We start from the raw sequence: 12,555 nt of genomic DNA, 5'->3' as shown, positions 1-12,555 counted from the left end.
ATCAACTTTGTCACACTAGCTTGATACAACCAGGTTGTCTTGGAAATTAAAAATCCACCAAATCAAAAGCAGTTCTACTAATCTAGTAAAAATTACTAAGAGCTGGGCAGTGGTGGTGCACACCTTTAATCCCAGCATGAGGGAGGTAGAGGCAGGTGGATCTCTGTGAGTTTGAGGCCAGCCTGGGCTACAGAGTGAGTTCCAGGAAAGGCACCAAAGCTACACAGAGAAACCTTATCTCGAGAAAAAAAAAAATTACTTAAATAATTTCCCTGAATTTATTGCTTCATCGTCTGTATATCTTCAGATATGACATCTATTATTCTCAAACTTACCTTTGTATTCTGCTCCCAATCTCAACATTAAGCGCATAGGAAAAACCTTTGCCCAAGGAATCTCGAGTTTCTGGATGAGAATGCCACAGAGAAAAGGACTCCTTGGTACTGGGAGATCGTCAAGTTTCTGAAAGGTAGGTGTAATAAACAGGAACCCTCCGTGATCCTTGCTATTGAGAAAACTCTCAGTAAAGGTCAGATTGTCCAAGTTTTCTATGTACTTTCCTGGAAATAATATTATTAATAAAAATATTTTAAGTTGCTATATTATTATCTTGATAAAGCATTCTGAGTCTGAATGTCCCAATATAAATTTTCTTAAGTAACGCAACATACTTTCATTTTGTTTTGTTTTTGTATTTCTACTCGTAAAGAAGCTTCTATTTGGACTGGGGTACAGCTCTCTGGCCCTAGGTTCCACACATGGCACCACAAACACATTAAAAAGGAGGAGGGGGAGAGAAGAATCTGGTGCACACTGTGCACAGAGCCAAGCCACTCCTGGAGATTGGGTTGGGGACCGTAACAAAAATTTGAAAATGCTTCTAGTCTTAATTGTTTTTCTCCTTTGTGCATGGCAATAAGAAAAATCATCCCCCACATCTAGTGCAGATGATAAGTATATAGATACATTAAAAAAATCAAGGAGGCAAAAGTATTTCTACATGTCTATGTGGAGACTTTAATCACATAAAATTCTAGATTTAAGGAAATTAATGGTGATTAAGCTCTTTGTAGAAACCATCAATTTCTTCACAAAATAAATCTTTAGTACAGTTAGCATAGCTGAAATATAAATGCCTTTAACTACTTTATCCATCCCTAGTCTCAGCAGTTCAAAATAAAATAGTATACCTTTTAAAGCATCCTTGTATATGGTGATGAACAGTTTAAAGATGTCCTTAGGAACTGTATCCTCATTTGGCAAACATAGCAACAGGATAATAATTTCTGCCTGTCCCAAGCCATGCAATCCATTGGTTGAGAAGTACCAGTATTTATCTGAGGCATCTTGAGGAATAATGGTATACAACTATAAATGTCAATTTTTTTATTTAAAAACTAAACATTGTTCTTGAGTAAACCACAATTTATCAAATTTTTTAAATTCTCATGATAAAAACTTTAAGCGTTTAGGATTCATGTAAGAAAAGCCCAAAGATTATTGTAGGCGTCAAGTAATAACAATAAGAAACTCTAATGTAAAAGATGCACTAACATGCTTGAAAGAATTGCATTTGCTTCAGAGAGGGAAAAACAGATTGATGCTTTATTGAGTAGTAAAGATTATTTATTATTGAGGATGATTTATTTCCTTAATTTACTTTAATCAGGTCACATCATTGACTTTAAAAATGCCTTCGATGTGGTAGCCCAGCATTTGAGAAACAGAGGAAGGCAGACTGCCACAAGTCTGAGGCCTGCCTGATCTATAGAGTGAGTTCCAGGCCAGCCAAGGATATGCATTGAGTCTCTTTGTCAAAAAGAAAGAAAAGAAAAAGAAAAGAGGAAAAAGTCTTCATTGCTACCAAATCATGATTCCATTTACCACAGTTCAATTCATCTAAAAGGATGACAGCTAACAGGCAGTTTTACAGTAAGCATCAAAATGCACTTCAGCTGGGCTGGGGAGGCCACAGAGCAGCAGAATGCTTAGCTCCCACACATGATGCCCTAGGTTGAATAACCATGGGAGAGAGGGAGAGAAGGGGAGGTAAGGGAGGATGGAGAGGGAGAGAGGGAGAGGGGCAGGTAGGGGAGAATGGAGAGGGAGAGAGGGAGAAGGCAAATGAACAAAACAAAAACACCTCAACTGAGCTGAGCACGCCTGTGATCCCAGCACTCCAGAGGTAAAGACAGGAGAACCTCAAGTCTGAGGCCAATCATTGTTGTATTTAGAATTGTATATAGTCACATTTGGCTGAAAACAAATCAATCCTGTTTATTTTTCACTATTGTCAATCAAAATGTAACATGAAGATATAATTACTTTATATATCTTTACTTCAAAACAATCAGAAAAATGAATCTCTACTTACAAAATACTAACTTGACATTCACAAGTAGGTTAGCATTTAGAACAAATGTGGCAGGAGGAAATCCTTCACCTTCAAGAAGCAAAATGATCTGCTCATGAGATGGGTGTTCATGTATTACAGGCACTAAATGACAGAAATATATTAATCAGGATAAATATCCTCTCAAATATGCTTACAATAAAAAGTTTAAATCTGTAATAGACTGATCAAATGTAAACAAAAACAAACATGTTTCTTGAAACCAATTACCACTGTTTCATAATTACATACTTATTTTTACCTTCCTACCTACTAACATAGAACAAATAGATATAACTGAAATATATGAATATATATATACATTCAATTACCATTTATTTATATATTTGTATGTTTTTCAAGTTTGAAAAAAAACACTTTTATCAAAAATGGATTCTAGGGCCTGCAAAATGGCTTAGAGGGTCACATTTCTTGGCCATGCAAGCTGGATCCCCTAGAACCCATGGTGGAAGGAGAGAGCCTTACCCAACCAAGTTGTCCTCAGACCTCCACACACATGCTATGCCATACACCAGCACTCACACACATCATACAGACATTCAAGTGGATTCTAATTCTGAAGAGAGTCTATGTTCCAGTTTCAGATGCTGCTTGCTGCCATGGTATCAGTGACAGGTAGCCAGAGCAATACAAAACTTAACAACCAACCAGAAAACATACACAATATTCCAAGAACAGAGCTTAAAACACTTTGGTCTCTAGAGGTAAGCTCACAAAATGTCTCTTACAGGCAATAGCAAGCTTCATTTCTTTACATTAACAAGCAAACAACAATCCACAAGCCGATGTTTCAGATGTAAAGTAATGCTTGAGGCAGTAGGCATCTACCCTAGGGAGTGACTTTGAGGTGTTAGCTACAGTATCTCAGCTCATCTCTTTTCTCTTTTTATAAGGAAAATGGAGACCAAATGAGCTTAAATAAGATGTTTAAAGTCACACAAGAAGTAAGTAGCAAATGGTGACCTAAAATCCCTAATTTGTCATTGAATTTAATGCTCTTTCTTTGGAAACCATGCTTCTTAAAGCAATAAAACACAAAAGCTAGAGTTAAAATCCCATACAGAAACTTTGCCCCATTGTATTATACTTTAATTCACCCTAAGTCAGAGACCCACATGCAATAAATGACTCAAAAGTTCAAATAGTTTTCTATTGTTTTGTATAAATAAGACTTTCTATAAACTAAAGTTATCACTCCTTTTATATATCACAACAAAAATGTTTAAAATGCATTTCTTATACTAAAGATAAAATTAGTATGTTCTTTTAAAAGGTTATTGTCCCCTAGGGTGGATATGGTAGCTCACACCTGTCCTCTCACAGGCCTGGTTTACACAGCAAATTTCATGGCAGCCACAGACCTTTTCTCAAAAGACCAAAACCAAGGATTCCTTTTCAATTTGAAGTAGCCACTATCCTACCTGATCCCTCTTCTCCAGATGTAGCCAGAAGGGGAGGCAGACCAACCTCGTCTTCAGGTAGAAGACTAATCTTGGTGCAGACACGTGTGGCAATGCCACACAGTAACCTGTAGTCTGAGACATTGGCAATAGGCAAACCAGGGTGAGCGGGCACAACAACAGGAGCAGACGGCTCCTCGCTGTCCATGAAAACATCATCTTCTAGTGTGAAAGGGCCAAGCATGGGCAAGCCTTCAGTGCCCGTGCTCAAAGGCAGTTTTTCCACAGGTGCAACATGAGAAACAGGACTTTGAGTTATCTCAGTTCCTAGAATATCTCCTATTTCATTGTTTGCTTTTTCCACTCTAGTAGAATGGGTATGATCCACTGTGATAATCTGTAAAATAGGGGAGAAAATAAATCAGTCCATCTTCTCTGTTCAAGAGTGAAATGTTGACCTCTATAACCAAACAAGTTTTAATAAAAATAAAAGAAACCAATATAGGCTCCTAAAGTCTTCTAAAGTTGAGTTTCCAAGAGAGAGCGACCATCTGACTTCCCTGAGTTCAGGAGCACACCACATTAAGGAGCACCAGGGGTAGTTAATGACTGTGCCCCATTACACAGTGACCAGCTTAGCTCAGCTAACATTCCCTCCTTCTTATAACCATCAAAACAGCCTGGAAGGGTAGGGGAGAAGAAAAAGGAGGGCAGCAGAGGAGTGGCTGGGAAGGAGAGTGGTGAGTCCGCAAGAGCAACCACCCAGAAAACTACTGCCGGTCATTCTCACTGGAGCCTCTTCCTCTTTTAGACCGTGCAGAGTAAGTATTAAGAAGTCATGGTGCCGGGCGGTGGTGGCGCACGCCTTTAATCCCAGCACTCGGGAGGCAGAGCCAGGCGGATCTCTGTGAGTTCGAGGCCAGCCTGGTCTACAGAGTGAGATCCAGGAAAGGCGCAAAGCTACACAGAGAAACCCTGTCTCAAAAAACCAAAAAAGAAAAAAAAAAAAAAAAAAAGAAGTCATGGACTTTAGTGACATGTAGAGTCTGTCTGAAACTTCCATCTTGTTGGAACAAGACTGAGAGCGGGGCTAGCTAAGGAATACACCCTTTGGTAACCACTGCTGTCTGCTCAAGAACTTTTACTTGCAGATAGTATATACTACTTGCCTTCTACTTACACCTGGTACAGCGTGTAAATGGAGGCAGAAATATCACCAACAAATACTTTCTTGAATGCTGGAAACCATTAAGTTCATATCAATCTAAAATAAATTATGATTCTCAAAATTCAGTTCAGGGACTGCTGAAGTTCACAACATCCTTTCAGAGAGACCATGTGGTCCTAGGTTTCCTTCATAGAACCAAAGAGTGTATCACAATGCACTATATGCGGAAGCAGAACTGAAACAATGCCACTCTCTCCTGAAGTGATCCGGTTTTTTTTTTTTTTTTTTTTTTTTTTTTTTTTTTTTTTTTTCGAGACAGGGTTTCTCTGTGTAGCTTTGCGCCTCTCCTGGAACTCACTTGGTAGCCCAGGCTGGCCTCGAACTCACAGAGATCCGCCTGGCTCTGCCTCCCGAGTGCTGGGATTAAAGGCGTGCGCCACCACCGCCCGGCGTGATCCGGTTTTTAAAATATTCTTTTTCTTAAAATAGTGTCTCCTATTGCTTATATAGTATACAGTTTATAAAACAAGTTTATTATTTTTAATTAATAAATATTTTAGTTTTCTCTTAGTTTTAAAAACAATAATTATAAATACATATAACCTACATAACATAATCTTTGGGGTTCTCTGTAACATTTAAAACTTATGAAGAGGTTCTGAGATTTTTGTTAAAAATTGAGAATCACTGCCAGGAACAAGCATTAAAAAGGGGACAACTGGGGCTGGAGAGAGGGCCAGCAGGTAAGAGTGCTGCTCTTCCTGCAGGACCAGAGTCTGATTGCTAGCACCCACACTGGGGGCGCAAAGGCACCTGTAGCTCCAGCTCCAGAGAATCCAGTGCCCTCTTCTGGCCTCTGTGGGTGCCTGCACATACATGTACATACCCACACAGACAGACACACACACATATAAATTAAAACTAAAGTAAGTATTTTAAAGGGTAAAATTTAAAATCTATTAACAACATTAATCCAAGCATAGCTCAGATTTAGGGAATCCAGGTTCCATAGTAAAGCAAGTGTGATTACCTAAAAGATATGTTTACATTGTAGCATAGTTTACTAAGCATGTAAGAACAATATCTAAAGAAAAGTATTCAAAACACTTTCCTACTAAAAAATGCTAATGGCCATTTTGAGCTATTGGAAAAATGAGGCTGACAGACCTGCTCCATCAACAGTTCCCACAACCTTCAACTCGTAAATAATGCAGTTTGCGAAGTGCTATAAGGGAAGCACAAGACACAAAATATGCACACATATCTCTAGGCAAACTCAAGGCATCAAAGGAGAAGCACACTAACAATCACATGAGGAATTATCTACAGAATAAAACTTTATGTAACAGAAGTGATTTAGATCCTTACTGTGGGTACATCAGGACAGATGGGACTAAAGTCATCGGGACACTTTTTATTTCCAGATGACAGTTTTGCTGTATCGGCAACCTCACCATTAGGCAGTATGCCATCTGCAAACCACACTCTCCTCTGTTCTTTGGAGCACGCTCCTAAAAAGAGTCGAAAAGGTGAACTGTTTTAGGTTGGCAATACTGCAGTGACACAATTCCAAACAGGTCAGTTAATGTTTTCAGAATCCTTTTGCTAGTCATGGCAAGTCCTATATTCTTGGGGCTGCAGAATCCTAGGGAAAATGGCTTCCATAATTCATGTACCTTAAGCAAAGCCCACGCCTATCTAATTCACACCAAGAAAGAGCGCTAGTCCAGCTGTGGCCATGGGAGTCACCTGCTCTGAAAGGAAGGAGAAGTATTGTACCTTATGGACAGTGGGGAGGACACAAGGCTCTACTACTGAAGTCAAGTGTCTGGAGTAGCACGCTAAGTCAGCTGTCCAGGGACAGAACAAACCACCGAGAAGATGACTTCATGGGAAGCTTTTTGAGTCACAGTTTCAGAGGTTTTAGTCGGCTGAGCTCCATTTTCATAGGCTTGTGACAAGGAAGTACACCATGGTGGAGAAGACGGAGCAGAGCAGAGCAGCTCACCTCATGGTGGCCAGGAAGCAGAGAAAGACACAAATGACAAGGAAAAGACAAGACACATTCTTTCCAGGGATGTCCCCAGTGCTCTACATCCTCCAGCTAAGCCCCACCTTCTAGTCCCACCACCTCTCCTAAGGTCATCAGATGAGAAGCCATCATAGATGAACGCACCAATTAGCTCAGAACCCTAGAAACCTAACCACTGCGCTAAAGTTTGACATCTGAACAATGGACCAGGGACCACGCCCGCAACACAATGTCTTTGGGGGTCACGTCACATCCAAACCATAGCAAGCAGTGACCGAATACAACTTAAGGGCTGAGTAAGGAGCAGGGGTGAAAAGTAGAGATCAGAGCACAACAGACAAGAAAATCACACAGCTTGCAGAAAGAAGTAAGTCTGAAAAAGGTGTGAAGAAGAGGAAAGGGGATCACTTACAGATTCAAGAGATCTTTTTGTCTTTTCACCTGATATGCGAACACCAACACTGTAGCTCTTAGAATACGGGCCATAAACCCTTACTAATATTCGTTACTGTTTCCTCTCAAATCTAGGGGAAATGTCTATTAATAAGCAGGAAAATTTGTATTTTGTTGTTGTTAGAAAGTATCTAGACAGAAAGGTTAAGAGAATTAAATTCAAATGATTTTGGAACAATATAAAAGCACAGGTAGTTTCATGTCTACTTTTCAAAATGGAGAAAACATGGAAAAAGTTGGAATTATGTGTATGTGTTTGCAACATGGGTGGGTGCCTTAACAAGGTACCTTTCTTACATTTACAACAGTCTGATAAGAATTTAAGTGTTGATTCAAGAACATACCAATCATTTTAGACACAAATTTATTATCTTTAGGGTTAAAATACACAATTTCATAACTACATCTCTGTCCAAATATGATTATGAGTGAAAATCTAATCCCCCCAATGTCAGATTTAAATCAAATTTATCTTTAACTGATATTGACAGGTATTTTCTAAAATGTCACAGCTTTTGCTTCCAAAATAAATGTCCGCCAATATATACTGGCCCTACATGAGATTGAAAACAGCCACAGCTGGAATAGCAGATAATTCAAAGGTTTAAAATAGATTTTGCGGTCTGTAACCAATGACTCATGGAAGGTTACTTGAGATCAGAACCTTGAGACTAGCTTGAGTCTTAAAAACTAAAGACAATAAACAAATAATAGCTTGTTCTTGTGATAAAATGCACAACTAAAGGGAAGTTTTTAAAGAAAGTTACTGACTTGTTATCCTTAGAACCCAAGCCTCTCTGTACTACACTGCACTCTTCTGCAGGAAGTGTGGAAGGGAGTACAAATCCTCGCCTCTCGGTCTGCTTGCAAGCTAGCTGCGATCGGATTCTGCCGGGGACAGGGAGTGGTGGGGCAGGGGACAAGTGTGCGAGGGCAGGGGACAAATGTGCAAGGGGAAGGGGACAAATGTGCAAGGGGAGGGACAAATGTGCGAGGGCAGGGGACAAATGTGCGAGGGCAGGGGACAAGTGTGCGAGGGGAGGGGACAAGTGTGCGAGGGCAGGGGACAAATGTGCAAGGGGAAGGGGACAAGTGTGCAAGGGGCAGGGACAAGTGTGCGAGGGGAAGGGGACAAGTGTGCGAGGGGAGGGACAAGTGTGCGAGGGGCAGGGGACAAGTGTGCGAGGGGAGGGGACAAGTGTGCGAGGGGAGGGACAAGTGTGCGAGGGGAGGGACAAGTGTGCGAGGGGAGGGGACAAGTGTGCGAGGGGCAGGGGACAAATGTGCGAGGGGCAGGGGACAAATGTGCGAGGGGCAGGGGACAAGTGTGTGAGGGGCAGGGACAAGTGTGCGAGGGGAGGGACAAGTGTGCGAGGGGAGGGACAAGTGTGCGAGGGGCAGGGACTCTTTCAGCCCCACTTGCTTGCTGCAGGGTCGCAGCAGCAGCAGCAGCAGCAGCAGCAGCAGCAGCAGCAGCAGCAATGCTGCATGTCCCATGACTTTTCATCACTGCCAACATCAACTCTAGAACTCTCCCTCAGTTGCCAGAGCACAAGCCATAGAAACTCCCTTGATGCTTCCAGTATTTGTCATACGGCATTTTCCCAGAGATCACAGCTTCAGTCAAGGCGCTTTAGCTCCCAAGCCCAAGGTCTGAGAGTAAGCACCACCAGGGAACCCTCTGGAAGTGCCACTGTGCCTTCTCCCTTCCACCTCACCACCCCAGTGGTGGTGGCAGCTGCTTCCTGCAGTCACTTGTCGAGGAGACTCCTGAGCATGCTCCCAGTCTCCAACATACATGTTTACCCAATTCCCTGTATGAACCCCTCCTGACTCTTAACTGGTTTCTCTTTCCTGTCTAGACCCTGACTACTAGAGCATTTCTATGTGAATAACTTATCCCAGGTGTAAACCACGCAGTTTACTCTGGTTACCTTCAACATTTGGCTGTTTCAGTGCTGAGATGGGCAAAGTTGTACGAGAAGGAATACTGGATGTGTGGGTCTCCTGAAGTGGCTGGGTGGTGGCACAATCATTAGAATGATTAGACTTAAGACAAGAACCACCTGGACTCATCATCCTTTCAAATGCCTGAGCTATAAAGGGGAAAGAATAGTATTAAAAACTCATGGTTTTAAACTTCCAGGTAAGCTATAATAAATATTTGATTTTTCAGGTTGTAAGGAGAAAGAAATAAATGGCCAGTCAAGAGAAAGTGGTCTTGACAAAGATGTCCGAGTGACTAGAGCAGGCTCCTTTCTTGAGCTGGCAGCACTCCACTTTGATACGTTATAGATTACTCCAGAGTGATTCTTTAAGACCTAAATAATTACTTCCTTAATACTCGGTTTAAACTTCACAGCTTTCTAATTGGAGCTAAACTCTCCGTTGTCTGAATGACAGGTCCTACAGGCTCTACATCCCTAGCCTCATCTCAGTACAACCCACTGACTCACCATGAGCCAGGGACCTGCACCTCCTCGTTCTTCACGTTAAGCAAGTATGGCGTGGGCTGTCTATTCTTCCCTCTGCCCAGACTGTCCTCTCTACAGGTTCTCACACATATATAGTCTATTTCTTTCAAGTTCCTAGTCACATATATTATCATAAAGCATCATTATGGTCACTGATATGTTTCTGTCTATCTGTACATTTTAGCTTTAAGCTTAGGGTATTATTACCATCTGAGGGCTTCTCTGTTTACTATCCCTTTATTCAAAAATTCCATATCGCCGGGCGGTGGTGGCGCACGCCTTTAATCCCAGCACTCGGGAGGCAGAGCCAGGCGGATCTCTGTGAGTTCGAGGCCAGCCTGGGCTACCAAGTGAGTCCCAGGAAAGGCGCAAAGCTACACAGAGAAACCCTGTCTCGAAAAACCAAAAAAAAAAAAAAAAAAAAAAAAAAAATTCCATATCAAGAGAACATCTATTTTGTTCTCAGCTGGAGCTCCAGAATACAGAATACTGTCTGAATATCACTGAATGATTTAAAAACAAAACAAAGCAGTACTAGCAATGGTATCTTCAGCCCCTCTCCAAACTGAATGCCCACAGCAGCTATCACTGCTACAACCTTCCTTACTATCACTAAATGAGAGCTCTCTTGGAAATTCTTCCACTAACCAGTAACATCCACACAGGTTTACACTCTAGATTCCACATCGACCTGACAGCATTCACATGCTGCTAAAACTTACACAATCTCAGCAGCTTTCTCACTGTCCACAATCTCTACCCAATCTTTCCTTCCATTCCTTCATTGAATTCATCCACAACCTTGGAATCATCTTTTTCTTATCTGATAACACTGCTTGAATGATCACTTCCATCATTTTCTAGTCTATGGTTGACATTTTCTTGTAATACATAACCATTAATAGCTCCCTAAATGAAATAATGTCAGACACTGAAACAGAATAAAAACAGGTATCTAAATAAATCCACCCCACAACACATTTGTGTGTGTGTGTGTGTGTGTGTGTGTGTGTGTGTGTGTGTGTGTGTGTATTTGATGGGAATTAAACTCGTGGTCTTGTACATGCTAGGCAAGCACTCTACCATTGAGCTACATTTCCATTCCTCTATGTTCTATCTTTGATAGACCAAAATTTTATCTCAGTATTCTACTAAGTCTCTTTAATGAGCATATCTCTCTCTCTCTCGGACTCTATAGTCAGAATGTCTCTTCCCAAAATCTGACTTGCCAACTCAAATGTTCCTGGCTTTTAAGCAGGAACTTTTACATGGGAACTTGCTCTAAAATGTGAATTCTAGCACACTGCTTGGGCTAATAGCCCTGGCAGCTGTCTTCTAGGCTACAGACACACTGCAAGAAGAAAAACAATTATAAGCATGTAGCTTCTTCATAAACAATGGCGATAACATAGAAATATTTTTTAAAATTATATTCTATTATCTTCCAGAGTATAGGTCAACAGCAGGGAGTAGAACAGCTTACCTCAGGCTAACAGACTCACATCAGAGCTTTTTGGAGAATTGCTGAAAAAATTTATCTTCATTCAAAAGAGAAAAACAAATTATTATCAGGTATTTATTCTGCTGGCTGGCTAATAGGAGCTAGTTCATAGGCCTGGTCAAAAAAGGGTCAAGTAATTTTCTCTGGGAATTAAATGATCAATGAAATCTTTGAAAATGCAAGAACTACTCAAAAGAACAGACATGTATCTAGGGGTGAAAGCACAGCATAACACACACACACACACACACCCTGTGGGAACTCAAGACCACCAAGACCACTGCTGAAAATGGAAACTAGCTAGCGAGTCAAGGAACAATGGGAAGCACACACATGTAACATTCTAAAAGCAAGGATGGAAAAAGATGGGACCAAAATGTGCAAAAAGCATGGTGGTCCTATGGGTTTATCAAATCATACATAATACCTTATCTTTCATTCTCATTTCAGGCAATTGTCTACGGATGACAACTACCACCTTGCCTTATACATTAACTACAGTACCAAGCACCGATAAGGAAACTCCTTGTGCACACGTTTCCACTAAGATGTGGAGGACAGTGAGGATGAAACAGCAGGCGGATGGAATGCAGCACTCAGGAACTCAGTACTTGTTAAAAGGTAATCAACTGCCACTCCAGAACCTGAACGCTTCCTTTCCAAACTGGTAGTGTTAATTGTGAGAGTGGAACAAAAAGAGAAACCAAGCCTTGGGATGTCCCACCTAAGCCAGTAAGTCAACACTAGTCCCTGCCTTAAGAAAATAAAGAAGTTATCTTTGTCACAATCCAGTTACTCTTAATATAGATCAGTTAGTGGAAGAAGACATGTCAGGTCAATACTCACCTTTATTAATAGTCTCATAGCAGATTACACACACTCTTGCTTCCTTTTCTAGATACTGAAGCTTACATTTCCTATTACAACAGACACCACAAAATACCTATAAAGAATAAAATACTAAATTTATTTTTGTCTCAAGTATATTTATTAGAAGCAAGGGGATAGGAGCTCAAAACCTACTTTCTTTATTATATGATTCCTTTTTCTAATTATCATAATCATAAATAGAATTATTTAACGTTCTTTAACTTAAGCAAGTATGACAGTTAAT

General features: G+C 40.8%; 1 protein-coding gene across 7 annotated transcripts in view; it reads right to left on the bottom strand.

Annotated features, from left to right (window-relative positions):
- The window catches only part of Zfyve16 (zinc finger FYVE-type containing 16), a 54,005-nt gene that overhangs the window by 26,460 nt on the left and 14,990 nt on the right, over positions 1-12,555 (bottom strand). For 5 of the 7 annotated variants that reach the window (XM_052743577.1, XM_052743579.1, XM_052743578.1 and 2 more), the window contains 7 exons: positions 12,288-12,384; positions 9,401-9,562; positions 6,350-6,492; positions 3,835-4,210; positions 2,375-2,497; positions 1,191-1,346; positions 336-560 (listed from right to left, as the gene is read on the bottom strand). In XM_052743577.1, the coding sequence (XP_052599537.1) occupies positions 336-560; positions 1,191-1,346; positions 2,375-2,497; positions 3,835-4,210; positions 6,350-6,492; positions 9,401-9,562; positions 12,288-12,384 (1,282 nt within the window). Of the gene's footprint in view, positions 1-335; positions 561-1,190; positions 1,347-2,374; positions 2,498-3,834; positions 4,211-6,349; positions 6,493-9,400; positions 12,385-12,555 lie in introns of those variants that run through there. The other 2 variants (XM_052743581.1, XM_052743582.1) reach the window with 2 other exon arrangements.

Source organism: Peromyscus californicus, unplaced genomic scaffold (genome assembly GCF_007827085.1).
Source record: "Peromyscus californicus insignis strain IS unplaced genomic scaffold, ASM782708v3 Scaffold_18__1_contigs__length_77618521, whole genome shotgun sequence".
NCBI lineage: Eukaryota > Metazoa > Chordata > Mammalia > Rodentia > Cricetidae > Peromyscus > Peromyscus californicus.
The sequence above is the reverse complement of the archived record's forward strand: the minus strand, read 5'-3'. Positions and strand labels throughout refer to the sequence as shown.